At 37.2% G+C, this 13,308-nt stretch overlaps 2 protein-coding genes across 2 annotated transcripts in view; both read right to left on the reverse strand.

Annotated features, from left to right (window-relative positions):
• Positions 1-12,537, reverse strand: part of LOC120428130 (uncharacterized) — a gene marked incomplete at its 5' end in the record, with an annotated part of 30,582 nt that extends 18,045 nt beyond the window's left edge. The window contains 5 exons of the mRNA XM_039593112.2: positions 7,546-7,719; positions 7,797-8,097; positions 8,187-8,331; positions 11,336-12,190; positions 12,252-12,537. Coding sequence (XP_039449046.1) covers positions 7,546-7,719; positions 7,797-8,097; positions 8,187-8,331; positions 11,336-12,190; positions 12,252-12,537 — 1,761 coding nt within the window. The remainder of the gene's footprint in view (positions 1-7,545; positions 7,720-7,796; positions 8,098-8,186; positions 8,332-11,335; positions 12,191-12,251) is intronic.
• A 17-nt stretch (positions 12,538-12,554) lies between these two features.
• Positions 12,555-13,308, reverse strand: part of LOC120423666 (uncharacterized) — a 33,830-nt gene continuing 33,076 nt past the window's right edge. Inside the window, exons 4-5 of the mRNA XM_052706926.1 lie at positions 12,611-12,614; positions 12,555-12,562 (exon numbers count right to left, since the gene is read on the reverse strand). Coding sequence (XP_052562886.1) covers positions 12,555-12,562; positions 12,611-12,614 — 12 coding nt within the window. The remainder of the gene's footprint in view (positions 12,563-12,610; positions 12,615-13,308) is intronic.

The raw sequence follows: 13,308 nt of genomic DNA on the forward strand, positions 1-13,308 counted from the left end.
TTTTATCACGTCAATGAATGTTTACATTATGAATTTAGTTTTTTGTTCCTTGTTCGAAAAATGTCTAGATTTTAAATAGAACGTAAATTTCGGTTCGCTGATCAAACCCATTTCATTGCCTACTTTTGTTTGTTCGACCACTTTCTTGTTTGTTTTTGCTGCCTGTGCTAAGATAGTTCTAGAAACTTCGTTTCAAACAGGCAGATGCTTCAACAGGAAAAAACAACTACCTACTTTGGCTCACCAGCTCACGTGAGCGCAAAACGCTCCGGTGAGCGTGAGCGAGCACGAGCTACCTGATAAAAACTCACGCTCCAGCTGGAGCGAGCAAGCCTTCCGTGAGCGCTCGCTCATTCGCAACCCTGATTCCAATACTTTTAGAGGGTGGAAAGTGAGTTAAAAAAAAGATTTCTGCCGTTTATTTTAAGATCAATTAGGTTTGAAAGGGTTAAGTCCTGACATCTCCTACAATTTGAATCGTTACATCACGTCAGAAAAGTTTCACACACATCGTACAAATTTCCAACAAGGTGTCATCCACATTTCACTAAGCTTTCTGGTGTTGTTTGAAATGGAAGCACCTGTACTGCTTTTTGCTTCCCATACCAAGTTCCATGGTGATTCATTTTGATCTGATATTCATTTCACTGAACCGTTGTCAAACGGAGAGCACTTTACGTTGGCACTGTTTTGGCAGTCTTCCTCGTAAGTTTACACACACGCTCGTGTAAAACGTCAACCCTAAGCTCTCCGTTTCTGAGAAGTACGTTTTCTAAATTTTCGAAATTTATTTATCATTTTTGAAAAAAAGCCGAGTTTTTTTCAATTTACCTTGAACATTTGCTAAACTGAAATAATTTTGTCCTCCACTGTACGTAAATGTTACGAAGCCAGACAGGACACGTGTGTTCGTCTCTCTCTCGAGAACTAGGCAACGGCGGCGTTTGGCCCCGCACCAAAGAAGACGAAGAGGTTGAACAAGATTAAAGATAACACACAGCCACAGCAAGAGATAGCCGGAGAGCAGCACGGTGAGGTGACGATGACACCTTTCTTGTTTGAACAATGTTTGCTCACACATTTCGAGCGCTGACAGGTCCTGCGAGCTACCCGAGTTTTGATGATTTATACATTTTTGAGAGTGTGTTTATGCATACAGGTACACCCTTTACTTATACACACAGGTGGTTTTCGTATCGTATCTTTCGCACCTGAATGTAAAGTCAAAGCAATTCATATCATTCGTTTAAGGGTTTCTCCTGGAAAGGTTTGCTGGCTTGGGTTCCCTGTTGAACAAACGGTGGGATACGCCCTTGGGGAGTAAGTTTTATTGCTTGTTCAAGTACCGTTTGATTCTTTTTTGTTTTATTTTGATTCAAGACATTACCCGTTCAAAAGGTATCAATTATAGCTTTAACTTGTATCGAACAGCATTACTTTTCGATACTATTTTAGAGTTTGAAATTTATTTCGACAGCAAATAACATTCAAGTGAAATTTAGCAAGTAAAATTTTTCTTAAAAAACAAAATAGAAACATAAAACAATTTCCACTCCGTCCTAAATATTCCATCAACTATCTCTTCTTCGCATCTCGGCACCAACCCCAAAAAGCACAACCAAGAATGATACCGCAACCGAAACCCCATTTGAAAGTTAAAGGAGGGTGAAATTTTCCTAATGAAAAATATTTTCCCCATTCAACCGTGGCATCGCTGAGCAGCAGCAGCCAGCAATGTGGTGGTGCGTTCCAAGGAAAAACTAAAGAAGCAAAGAGATAGAGCGAAAGAAAAAACTTGACAAGCCCAAGAAAATTGAGCTTTTCTGCCTTGAATTCAAGTGAATGTCTTGGCACACTGCCTCGCCGTACCGAATGTTGTCTTTAAACTTGGCAGTGCTTGGGTTTGCTACCCAAGAATGTCTTACTTTGTAGTAGAAAGCTCACTTGAAGACAACGACGAGCTTGAGCGCGACCAGGACCGGTCGCGGTGGAACATAAAATCCTTTGAGCATTTTGCAATATTTTATGCGGCTTTGGTTTGTTTCAGCACCGCGCATCGCCAGCCCCACCATTTTCCCGGCTGGTTGAGCCTGAGCTTTTTTTATTCTTCGGTTCCAAAATGGTGTCGAATGATTTGAAGATTTGAGTAAATTACAATGAAAGTGCCTTTAGTATTGAAAAAGCTTAGCAGGTCTCTCAGATTTCGGTCATTCGATTTTTTTTTGTATTGAGCAATTCTCTACCAAAACCAGAAATTGATTTTATTTGTATTTTTTTATTTGACTCAAACACTGTAACTATTTTGTGCGATTGGTTCATCCATACAAGTCTCCATACAATTTTGGCAGCTGTCCATACAAAAATGGTATGTAAATATTCTAATAACAGTAACTTTTGAGTGAATTTTCTGATTGGTGTCTTCGGCAAAGTTGTAGGTATTGTTGAGGACTTTTGAGAAAAAATAGGTACACGGAAAAAAAATTGCAGATTTTTAAATCATTTTTTTTTTTTCACTAGAACTCAATTTCCCAAAATATTTGAATCTTGAAAACGGAGCCCTTTATCAAAAAAAAATTGTTCAATTTTGCGTTAAAAATAATGTCAAACTTGTTTTTGCATGAAACTTCAATTTTTTCCAAAAATCACTGTTTTTTCAAAAATTCATAACTCGGTGGCAGATTTTTTGACCATGTTTCTCTATGGCTCAAAAGTTGCGGATTTTTGTCCCCTAAAACATATCAAAAAATCTCGAAAATAAAAAAATACGTATTTTGGAAAATTGAGTTTAAGTGAAAAAAAAGTTCTTGTATTCACAGTAATTATTTTTTTTTTCAAAAGTCCTCAACAATACCTACAACTTTGCCGAAGACACCAGAATCAGAATCAGAAAATTCACTCAAAAGTTACAGCTGTTTGAATATTTACATACCATTTTTGTATGGACAGCTGCCAAAATTGTATGGAGACTTGTATGGGTGAACCAATGACACAAAATAGCTTATTTGGTCATAGGGAAGGCCCCCACAAAGTTTGAGCCAAATCAAAAAATACAAATACGTATTTTTTGATTTTCGAGATTTTTTTATATGTTTTAGGGGACGAAAATCCACAACTTTTGAGCCATATAGAAAAATGGTCAAAGATCTGCCGCCGAGTTATGATTTTTTGAAAAAGTAGTGATTTTTGGAAAAAATCGAAGTTTCATGCAAAAACAAGTTTGACATTATTTTTTAATGCAAAATTGAACTTGCAATCGAAAAGTACTCTACAGATTTTTTGATAAAGGGCTCCGTTTTCAAGATAAAGCCACCGAAAGTTTGATTTTAGTGAAATATTTGCAGTTTTTCAATTTTTAAAAATAGTGACCATGAGTGACCATTTCTAGAAATATTTTTTTTTGAAAAGTTCAGAAAATTTGCTATAAAATTGTCAAAGAGACATTGAAGATTGGACCTCGGGTTGCTGAGATAGAGCTGCTTTAAGAAAAAGAAACACGAAAATTGAAGTTTTCTTAACACTCAAACGCTCGGGTAATCATTTGACCCCTATTTTTTTTCTTAGAAATCTCATAACTTTTGATAGAATTGACCAATTTGGATGCTTCCGGGTGCAAAAGATCCAGATTTGTCTATATTTTCAACTGTCAGACGGAGGACAAATGTGGTCCATTTTTACCGGAGATATTCCGGATTCTGTTGGGGTACCTCGGCCCTCCTAAATGGATATTTGGCCAATATAATAAAAACTTTTCAACAGAATAAAATCGGAAATGATGCAAAACTTTAAGGAATCATCCTAAAACATCATCCTGCATAGATACATGACATGCTGAAGACCTTCGGGCACCGGAACAGGTTCTATCCGGAAACGGTTCACTGAGCTGATGTCAATTGTTGCCCAACTGGAACCGGCTCCGCTGCCCCGTAGGACTTAACCATGTCAATTATTTTTGCAGGATGATGTATTAGGATGATGCCTTGTAGTTTTGCATCATTTCCGAAATTTTTCTGTTGAAAAGTTTTTATTATATTGGCCAAATACCCATATAGGAGGGCCGAGGTACCCCAACAGAATCCGGAATATCTCCGGTAAAAATAGACCACATTTGTCCCCCATCTGGCAGTTCAAAATATAGACAAATCTGGATCTTTTGCAACCGAAAGCATCCAAATTGGTCAATTCTATCAAAAGTTATGGGATTTCTAAGAAAAAAAATAGGGGTCAAATGACTACCCGAGCGTTTGAGTGTTAATCTCACCAAAACAACCCACCATTTTCTAATGACCATATCTCAGCAAATAATGTTACGATTTTCAATTTGAATGCATGAAAAATTCGTGAAATTTTCCGATCTTTTGGAAAAAAATATTTTGATTTTTTTTAAATCAAGACTAGCATTTTAAATGGGCGTATTATTCAATGTTTGGCCCTTTTAAAATGTTAGTGGCATATTTGGGGAATTGAGTTTTAGTGAAAAAAAGTTGATTAAAAAATCCTCAAAATTTTTTCCGTGTACCTATTTTTTCTCAAAAGTCCTCAACAATACCTACAACTTTGCCGAAGACACCAAATTGATCAGAAAATTCACTCAAAAGTTACAGCTGTTTGAATATTTACATACCATTTTTGTATGGACAGCAGCCAAAATTGTATGGAGACTTGTATGGGTGAACCAATGACACAAAATAGCTTATTTGGTCATAGGGAAGGCCCCCACAAAGTTTAAGTCAAATCAAAAAATACAAAAAATAAAAATGGTCGAAATTGCGTGATTTCGTAGAGAGTTGCTCTATTAGAAACTATGAAAACTTTGCTGTGGTTGTCACATTCAGTTTTGAAAAAATGGTTTTCTGGATATCAATTAACTTTAACTTATTTTTATTTGCAAAAATGAGTTCGAAAAAAAATCCAATACTACGTTAGCTTTTGAGATTTACGATATTGTATAAGTTCTGTAGTTTCAAAAGCTTGTATTAAATGAATTTCAAAAAGCTTGAGAGTTGTTTATGTTTTGATGTCTTTAGCAAAGTTTTGGAAGGTACACGGAAAAATATTTCGCAATTTTTTTTTATTTTTTTTTCATATTTTTGAGGGGAAATATTAATGGCATTTTTTACGTTAAAGGTTGAACAAAATCTGGTAACGAAAATTGTATTTTTTGTAGATTATTATGTTTGAAAAAAAATTGTCAAATAAAATTTTATAACTTATTTTGAGATCATAAATCAGATTTGCAATCAATAATGACTTAAAATTTTGTTTGATAAAGGGCACCGTTTTCAAGTCAAAGTCATTTTGATGCGAAATTTATCGAAAAAATATTCAAACAGAAAGAGTGTCCAATTAAAAAATATTGTATAATATTGCGACGCTGCTGAACAAATTTTTGAAGGGCTCGGGACATTTTCTATATTTTTCGACTTAATTGATCGGACTGCTAGTTGGAAAGAAAGTTTAAATTTAGTAATAAATATGTTTGCTCAGTGTTACTTTAGTAGTCATTAACTTTCGCGATTTTTTTTTGCTTTTTTAAATAATAATAAGGTAAAAATATTTTTAAGAGTTTTTGTCACCCCCCCCCCCCCCCCCTTCAAAATTGGCCCGAAAAATCAGGGGGCAAAAAAAAAATTTTTTACAATAAACTTCAAAATTTCAATGAAAACTCAAGTGCAACCAGCTGAAATCAAATGAAAATACATTCTCCTGCGTTTAAAATCATTTTTAGCATGTTTGGGTTTATTAAAAAATGTTAAGATTTTTTGAAAATTTTCGATGCAAAATCTTTTTTTTCGATACAATTTTTGTTTTTGTCAGATCTTAGATTTTTTGAAAACTAATGATTCAAAACAACTGAACTAGTGTAAAATGCATTTTAAAACACTTTTTTCATTTAAATGTGAAGATTATGGCTTGTTATTTAAATTTTTATATTTTTTTATTTTTTTGCTTCTCCCCCCTTGACCTCGGCCAGGGCCGAGGGACAAAAACTTTTTTAAATATTTGCATCGGCCTAATTGGAAAAAAATATGCAAAACAAATGCAAAACTTCAAAATATTTGAATAAGTGTTTTTATCACTTTCAAAATGTTGTTCTTGTTTTAAAATTTTTTTTTAGGTTCAAAAACTGAACATTATCGAAAAAAAATTACCCTCATATGACTGTAATTTGATAAAGGTGCACTTTATCAAAAAACGTGTTCAATTGTATTCGATTGAAAATTTGAATTTGCATTCAAAAACTTGTTTGGCGAAATATTTCAATTTTGTAATTTGGTCTAAATTATGAACCATGTAAAATTATCTAATTGTTGACCTGATCAAATGTTAAGCTCTAATATAATTTGTTGTTATTATTATTATTATTAAACAGATCAGAAAACTTCGCAAAAGTATCATTTTTTTAACATTAAAAATCGGACTTGAAGTTTCCGAGATACAGTAAGATGAAAAATTGAGGCTGAATCCCATAAAATAATTGTCCGATTTTCAAAGTTCCTGTGAAGAAATTGCAGGAAATTTTCTCAGCCATTCAAAAACATTTTTTCAGGGGCTCATTTCTTACAAGCATTATTGAAAGATTGGAAAGAAGCTTATAAAAATCGTTTTTTTTTCGTATACCTTTTCCAAAAAGTCCTAATCATAACCTACAACTTTGCCAAAGACACTAAATTGATAAGAAAATTCCTTTTCGAGAAACAGATTTTCAAAATTTCTCATGCTCATTTTGTATAGAGACTTGTATGAATAAGCTAATGATTCAGAATGGATTCTACTGACCGGCTGACTTGTCCCGCCCGTGTGGATCAATCGGACCGCGCACTGGACTCACAATCCAGAGGTCGCCGGTTCGAATCCCGCGGCGGGCGCTCTAAAATTCTTTGTGTAAATATGGGTATTCGGCGCCGTCGCTCCGTGCCATACTTTCATACACTTAGGAGCCCAGGGCGGCGAAGTCCTTGTAGATTAAAAGGAAGACACTAGTGGTTGGTACTAGCAATGGTGGCCGACAGCTATAAAGTCAGCTTCGTTCTACTGACAAGGAAGTTTCATCCAAATAATAATATATTTTTTTTTATTTCCAAAAAATACCTGATCCCTGATAAGAGAACACTCTTGAAGAGTATTGAGGCCATTTACAAAGCAGTTTCGGTTTTAATTTTAACTAAACTCATGTTAACATGTTTATGATAACATTCTATAATCATTTATATAACTAAGCGAATTCCGTTGTTCTCGAAGACGCATGATTTTTAAAATTTGAACAACTCGCCACCATGTTCAGAAAAAGAAACGTTGCTTTTCCGCGGTAAGGTTCCCCTCTCGTAAAACCACCACCATTTGAAAAGGGGTCCACAGACCTTCGCTTTTGGAATTGAATTTAAAAAGTTCATAATTCTGATGGCTGGCCAGTCCCCTCGCCTGGTCCCGTGAAAGAAACTTTTTCGCATTTGCGTCAGGAAAATTTTGTATCCCTTTTTATTTACGGCAAACTTTTCGCCCGAACCCCAACCTTAAAATAAAGTAAGGTAGAACAGCAAAACTTACCCGTGAGCCACGTGGCAGCGACGTTAGCGAGCCAATTTGGTTGTACTTGATCATCAGTGACAGCCGCTCCTGGGACATCGAGGTGCCCTGGTCCTTGGTTTTGGGTTCGTCGGCCTCCTTCGTCTCGGTCAGCTTTTCCGCCTCGCCACTCTCCAGCACGTCATCGTCGGCGTCCTGTGGCAGAAATAAAAAAAATGGAACTTGTTATTAAAGACCATCTTCCCTCAAGATTCATCCGCCGTCATACTCACCGGATTGTCGTACTTTCTCAGCCAAATGGCGTGAATGAACTTGTACGCCAGCCCACCGGCCACCGCCACCAGTCCCATGTAGCGGAACGCTTCGCGGGTGCCCACCTCACCGATCAGGAACCCACCGAAGAAGGAGCCACTGCCGCGGCCCAAGCTAAAGTGCGCCATGCCCAGCACTCCGATCAGTGTTGCCAGCAGGTTCTTCGGGGCCAACAGCGCACAGTAGGTGGCCGCCGCGACCCACATCAGGTGACAGGACAGCGCCTCCATGGCCTCGAACGGGAAGCACCACCAGGCGTTTCTAAAGGGAGAAGGTCATCATTTTAATAAAGTTGGTTTTTGCTCATTAATTGGCCACACTGCACTGCACATTAATTGGCTGTAACTTACTCAATCAGCGAATATCCCACCAGCCGACAGGCGTGCGCGATGAACGCAATAACAATCAAATTAACGTGGCCCACGACCTTGGTGATGCGGCCGGCGCCGTACAGGAACGGAATGCTGCTGACCGTTCCGACCGTGATGGTGATGCCTGAAAACGGGGCAGTACTAATTAATATGATGACAATATAAAACAGACTTCACGAGTTAATTATACTGGCATTTCTGTTTCAGTCAATATTTTGTTATCTCGTCTTGATCATACGTTTATTAAAATGTTGAAACCTTGGATACAAGAATAATATCAATGAAATTATAAAAAAATATATAAACTTTAACGCTCTTAGCCGATCCAAAAATTCCAAATTTGTAAAAAGATTAAAAGTGTAAATTTAATGAAAAACTCATAAAGAAGCGTTATAAAATATATTCTGCGTAACACACAATAGATATTTTAAGGATTGTCCAATGAAAATTTAAATTCTAATCAATAATTTTACTTGTCTTCTAACTTTTAGACGAAATTTTGAAGATAGGGGAAATGCATGAGCAATAACCTGAAATAAAAAAAAATCACAATGGCTTTGAAAACGTTGAAAGTAAATCAAATTCGCAATCGAAAAGTATTAACGTATATTCCGTTATCGTGCACAGTTTTCGAGTTATTTACTCTAAACAAATAATTTTTGATAATGCTGTGACTTTTTCAAGTCATAAACAACCCGGAAATGAAAATCCATTTTCTTTTAAGTTTGCCTCGAAGATATTGAAAATTGGACCAATGTTTTCTCTACATCACCAAACCAATCTAAAATTTTTGAGTGACGATAACTTAGCAAATATGCAATAAGAATTACGAAATTTTTCCATCTCTAGAATAACAACATTTTTTATAATATTCAAATCATCCCAGACATTTGGAAAGGCCATAAAAAATATGTGAGGTTTAATTTGAAAAGTTTTTGAATATTTTTAAATCGAAAGTTCGAAAAAAGTTACGAGTTTCTCTTTTTACCATAAAAAATCGGATGCATATTCGTTAAGTTATCGTCACATGAAAAATTCAAAGCATTCCTGATGACGTGGAAATCCCTCACTAAGTTACAAAGTCACTTTAAGTAGATATAACACAAAAACAGTGCACAATATCGTAATTTATGTGAAGAACTTTTTGATTGTAAATTTGGTTTTACATTTAAAAATAAAGTTTTTTTAATTGTTTTTCATTTTTTCCATCTTTTCTTTTAATCATGTTTGCATTTCAAAAAAACTGGCAACACTGTCATTTTAAATTGCCCAACCACCTGAATCGAGTCGAGGCTCGAGCCAAAATTATCAGTGGGTATGCCAAAACGGCACTTTTTGTCATCCAAAATAAATTATGTATTTCAAAAATCGTTAATTTGCACAGTCCAGTTGTTTGAAGTAGAGGTTTAGAAAACCGCTCTTTTTAGGAGCCGCTCATTTTCGTGCGCTCATTAAAAAGAGCCGCTCTTTTGAATGGCTTTTCGCTCTTTTTCAAAGTTTGGATGATTTTATAAGTTATTTCACATTGGACTTTTATGCATTATTTCATTAACAAAAATTTAAACTGAAAACGAAAAGATCCACATGAAGATCATAGTCCTTGGTAGTGTCGATACCAAGACTTCTATTCGAACCTAAACACTTGAGTAATTGAAAGGCTAAAATCTAGAATGCCTAAAAAATTACAATCAATTTTGAAATTACGTTTATTTCTGCTAGAAGTGAACTAATGCTGATATTTTATTTGGAGAAAATATTCTGTGAATTTATTTCTATACACGGTAAAGTTCAATCGGACAAAAGGATTTTTTTTTCAAAATCTCTTATCTATTCAGTATATTTGGTAATATTTTACAAATTATGAAAGCACCAAATCGATCAGAAAATCCAATCTCGAGTTGGATAGCAGCCAACATTGTAGAACAGAGCGGTTTTTGCTTGTTTTATTCTAATAGTTAATTTTTCAACTTTATTTCAATTTTGGGTAGTTTTCGACCCAAAATTGACTTATTGATATTTAATGAGTATTTTTAAAGTTAGTCAGAAATACTATTTTCTAGTGATTTTGAATCAACATTACCAGAAACAAATTCATTGAATTAATTTGAATTTTCTCCATACTAAAATGTTTAAACATTTAAGTGCGCACCTTTTCCCCGCAAAATTATTTTTGGGAAAACATATCGTAAAAAATAAGAAGAAAATTTTCAAACTTTCTTTTATGGTTAACAAGGTAATTGGTCTAAGAACTTTTTAAAAAAGTTTGAAAAATGTCATTTCAATTACACATAAATTTTACTCTACCCGGGCAGACGGTAATAACAAAATTCATGCCATTTCAATAACAAATATTGTTAAAATAACAGAAAGTGTTATGGAATCTTCTTGATAAATCCATTTTTCATAAGGGTTTCATAACAGTTTATGTTATCATAACAAAATTTGTTATTGGTCTGATATTGGTTGTATGCCAAAACAACTTTGGAACAAAAATTTTTGTTATGGAAGAATAACTGAAACTGTTATTGGGATGATCGGATTAGTTGTTAAAATAACAAAAAATAATAGCAAAGTTTTTTTCGAAGAATAACTAAAAATGATATTAGTCTGTTATTACAATAACAATCAAATAACAAAAAAAATCATAACGTCGAATAATAAATCTTGTTATAAGTAACGTTTAATGTTATTGGCCTAGTATTTTCAAATATCAAAATATGTTATTCCCAAGTTATTTCCGTCTGCTCGGGTAACACAAGTCGAAATTCTAAATATGAGCTGAGGTAAAAATTAAGTATTAAAATGGCTGGTGCCTACAGCTCCTTCAAATAAACTATAAAGAGTTTACACTTTCGTATATTCGTCTTTTTCAAGGTAGATAGTAGAAGAGGAAAGTTAGCAAAGTTCTGTATCATTTCCTTTGGAAACCATTGCCTCGTGCGTATTTTTGCCCCTTTCTACTCTATGTAAACTTGTTTTTACGAACTAATGAACCAAAATTGGTCATAGAAAAAGAGCACATAAAGTTTCATTTTAATGAAAAAAAAAACTTGTCCTAAGTCTCGAAGAATTGCTCAACTGCAAAAATATCTAGACTTTACATTTTAAAATAATCCGATTTCACTTACCAAGCAAATAATTGGGTGCACCCAGCTCCTTGAGGTACAGGAACAGGAAGCTCTCGATGAAGCCCCAGAAGTTACCGAGCAGAAACAGGAACCAGATGAAGATGATGACGTGCTTCAGCTTGAGCAGATTGAGCAAATCTTTGAACACATTATCGGCCGGCAGTTTCTCCCCCAGCGGCATCATGAACACCGAAATCGACGAAATGACCAGCAAAATGTCGTACGTGTAGAACGCAGCCGAGTAGTCGGTGTAGCCAAGATCTCGCGAGAATATATCGATCAGGATGCCCGTGATGGGCGAAAAGATGGCCATTCCAATGCTGGAGAAAAGTCGCTCGCGGCCAAAGTCTCCGCCGTACTTTTCGATCATGGTCAGTGCGATCGGGTCCATGATGGTCACTCCCGCGGACAACATCGTAGTGGCCAAAAATCGGAGCCCAAAGTAGATCCAGAAGATTTTGTCGTCGCTTTCCTTGTAGTCTGGAGGGCATATATCGGGACCATTCTTCCGGAACCGACACCGCTGAACCATACAATCCGCCGCCAGTTCGCTCAGCCGTTGGTTGATGTTCAGCGACATGTTCGAAGACAGTACCAACCCGCCACAGCGGAGATCTTCCTCCTCCAGAGCGGTCACGTTGACGCCTTGCTTCCACAGCAGCTGAATGCCGAATCGGGTTTTGAAATCCGTCACCGTCTCGTTGTCATCGTGGTCCACCTCCATTCCGAGCTGCTCGATCGGTTCGCCCAGATCCGGGTGCATGTCCAGCACGAAGAACGCCGAGTCGCCACTCCCCGCTATGACCCAACTCTCCTCGCTCTCTTCCGAGTCCGGCTCCTGGTTAAGTATTTGTTCTGAATAAGAAATTAAGAATAAGTAAAACTTTAATCCTCTCATGAAACCAGCAAAACCCACTGTCTATGTACGGCTCCGTCGTGCTAGAACTATAGCTATTAAGTACGTCCCCGCCGGTGCGGTTCTTCCTGTTGATCGGCTTGTTAATCAGCAGCTGCAGGTCGTCCTTCTCGCCGACGTCCGAGGGGGGCAAAATGGGCGCAAAGGTCGGCGGCGGCACGACCTCGATTTTCGGGTTCTGCTCGTGCAACAGACAGTGGTCCAGACACTGGTCCACCACGACGTCGATCTCCTCGCTGTCTGGGCACTCGCGGCTCGGACACGGGGACCACCAGACCTGCAAAAGTCACCGGATGGAAGGGGTTAGTTCTCTGGAAGAATGAAAGATTTACTTGTGAGACAAGCAAATATTGTGTTACGTTGCTTCATTTGGGTTTGGGTTTGGGTTTGGGTTTGGGTTTGGGTTTGGGTTTGGGTTTGGGTTTGGGTTTGGGTTTGGGTTTGGGTTTGGGTTTGGGTTTGGGTTTGGGTTTGGGTTTGGGTTTGGGTTTGGGTTTGGGTTTGGGTTTGGGTTTGGGTTTGGGTTTGGGTTTGGGTTTGGGTTTGGGTTTGGGTTTGGGTTTGGGTTTGGGTTTGGGTTTGGGTTTGGGTTTGGGTTTGGGTTTGGGTTTGGGTTTGGGTTTGGGTTTGGGTTTGGGTTTGGGTTTGGGTTTGGGTTTGGGTTTGGGTTTGGGTTTGGGTTTGGGTTTGGGTTTGGGTTTGGGTTTGGGTTTGGGTTTGGGTTTGGGTTTGGGTTTGGGTTTGGGTTTGGGTTTGGGTTTGGGTTTGGGTTTGGGTTTGGGTTTGGGTTTGGGTTTGGGTTTGGGTTTGGGTTTGGGTTTGGGTTTGGGTTTGGGTTTGGGTTTGGGTTTGGGTTTGGGTTTGGGTTTGGGTTTGGGTTTGGGTTTGGGTTTGGGCTTGGTCAAGAATATTCCTGTAAGCATAAAACAATCGAAAACAAGTATAGAATTGCTGAAATATTTTGTCAAACACACTTCCACAAAATTCCCGGAGAACCGTTTTCAAATCGAATCTTGCATTCCTCGGAATGACACCCACTGCACTATGGGGTATTTCC

This window comes from Culex pipiens, chromosome 2, assembly GCF_016801865.2.
Source record: "Culex pipiens pallens isolate TS chromosome 2, TS_CPP_V2, whole genome shotgun sequence".
In the NCBI taxonomy this organism is placed as follows: Eukaryota; Metazoa; Arthropoda; class Insecta; order Diptera; family Culicidae; genus Culex; species Culex pipiens.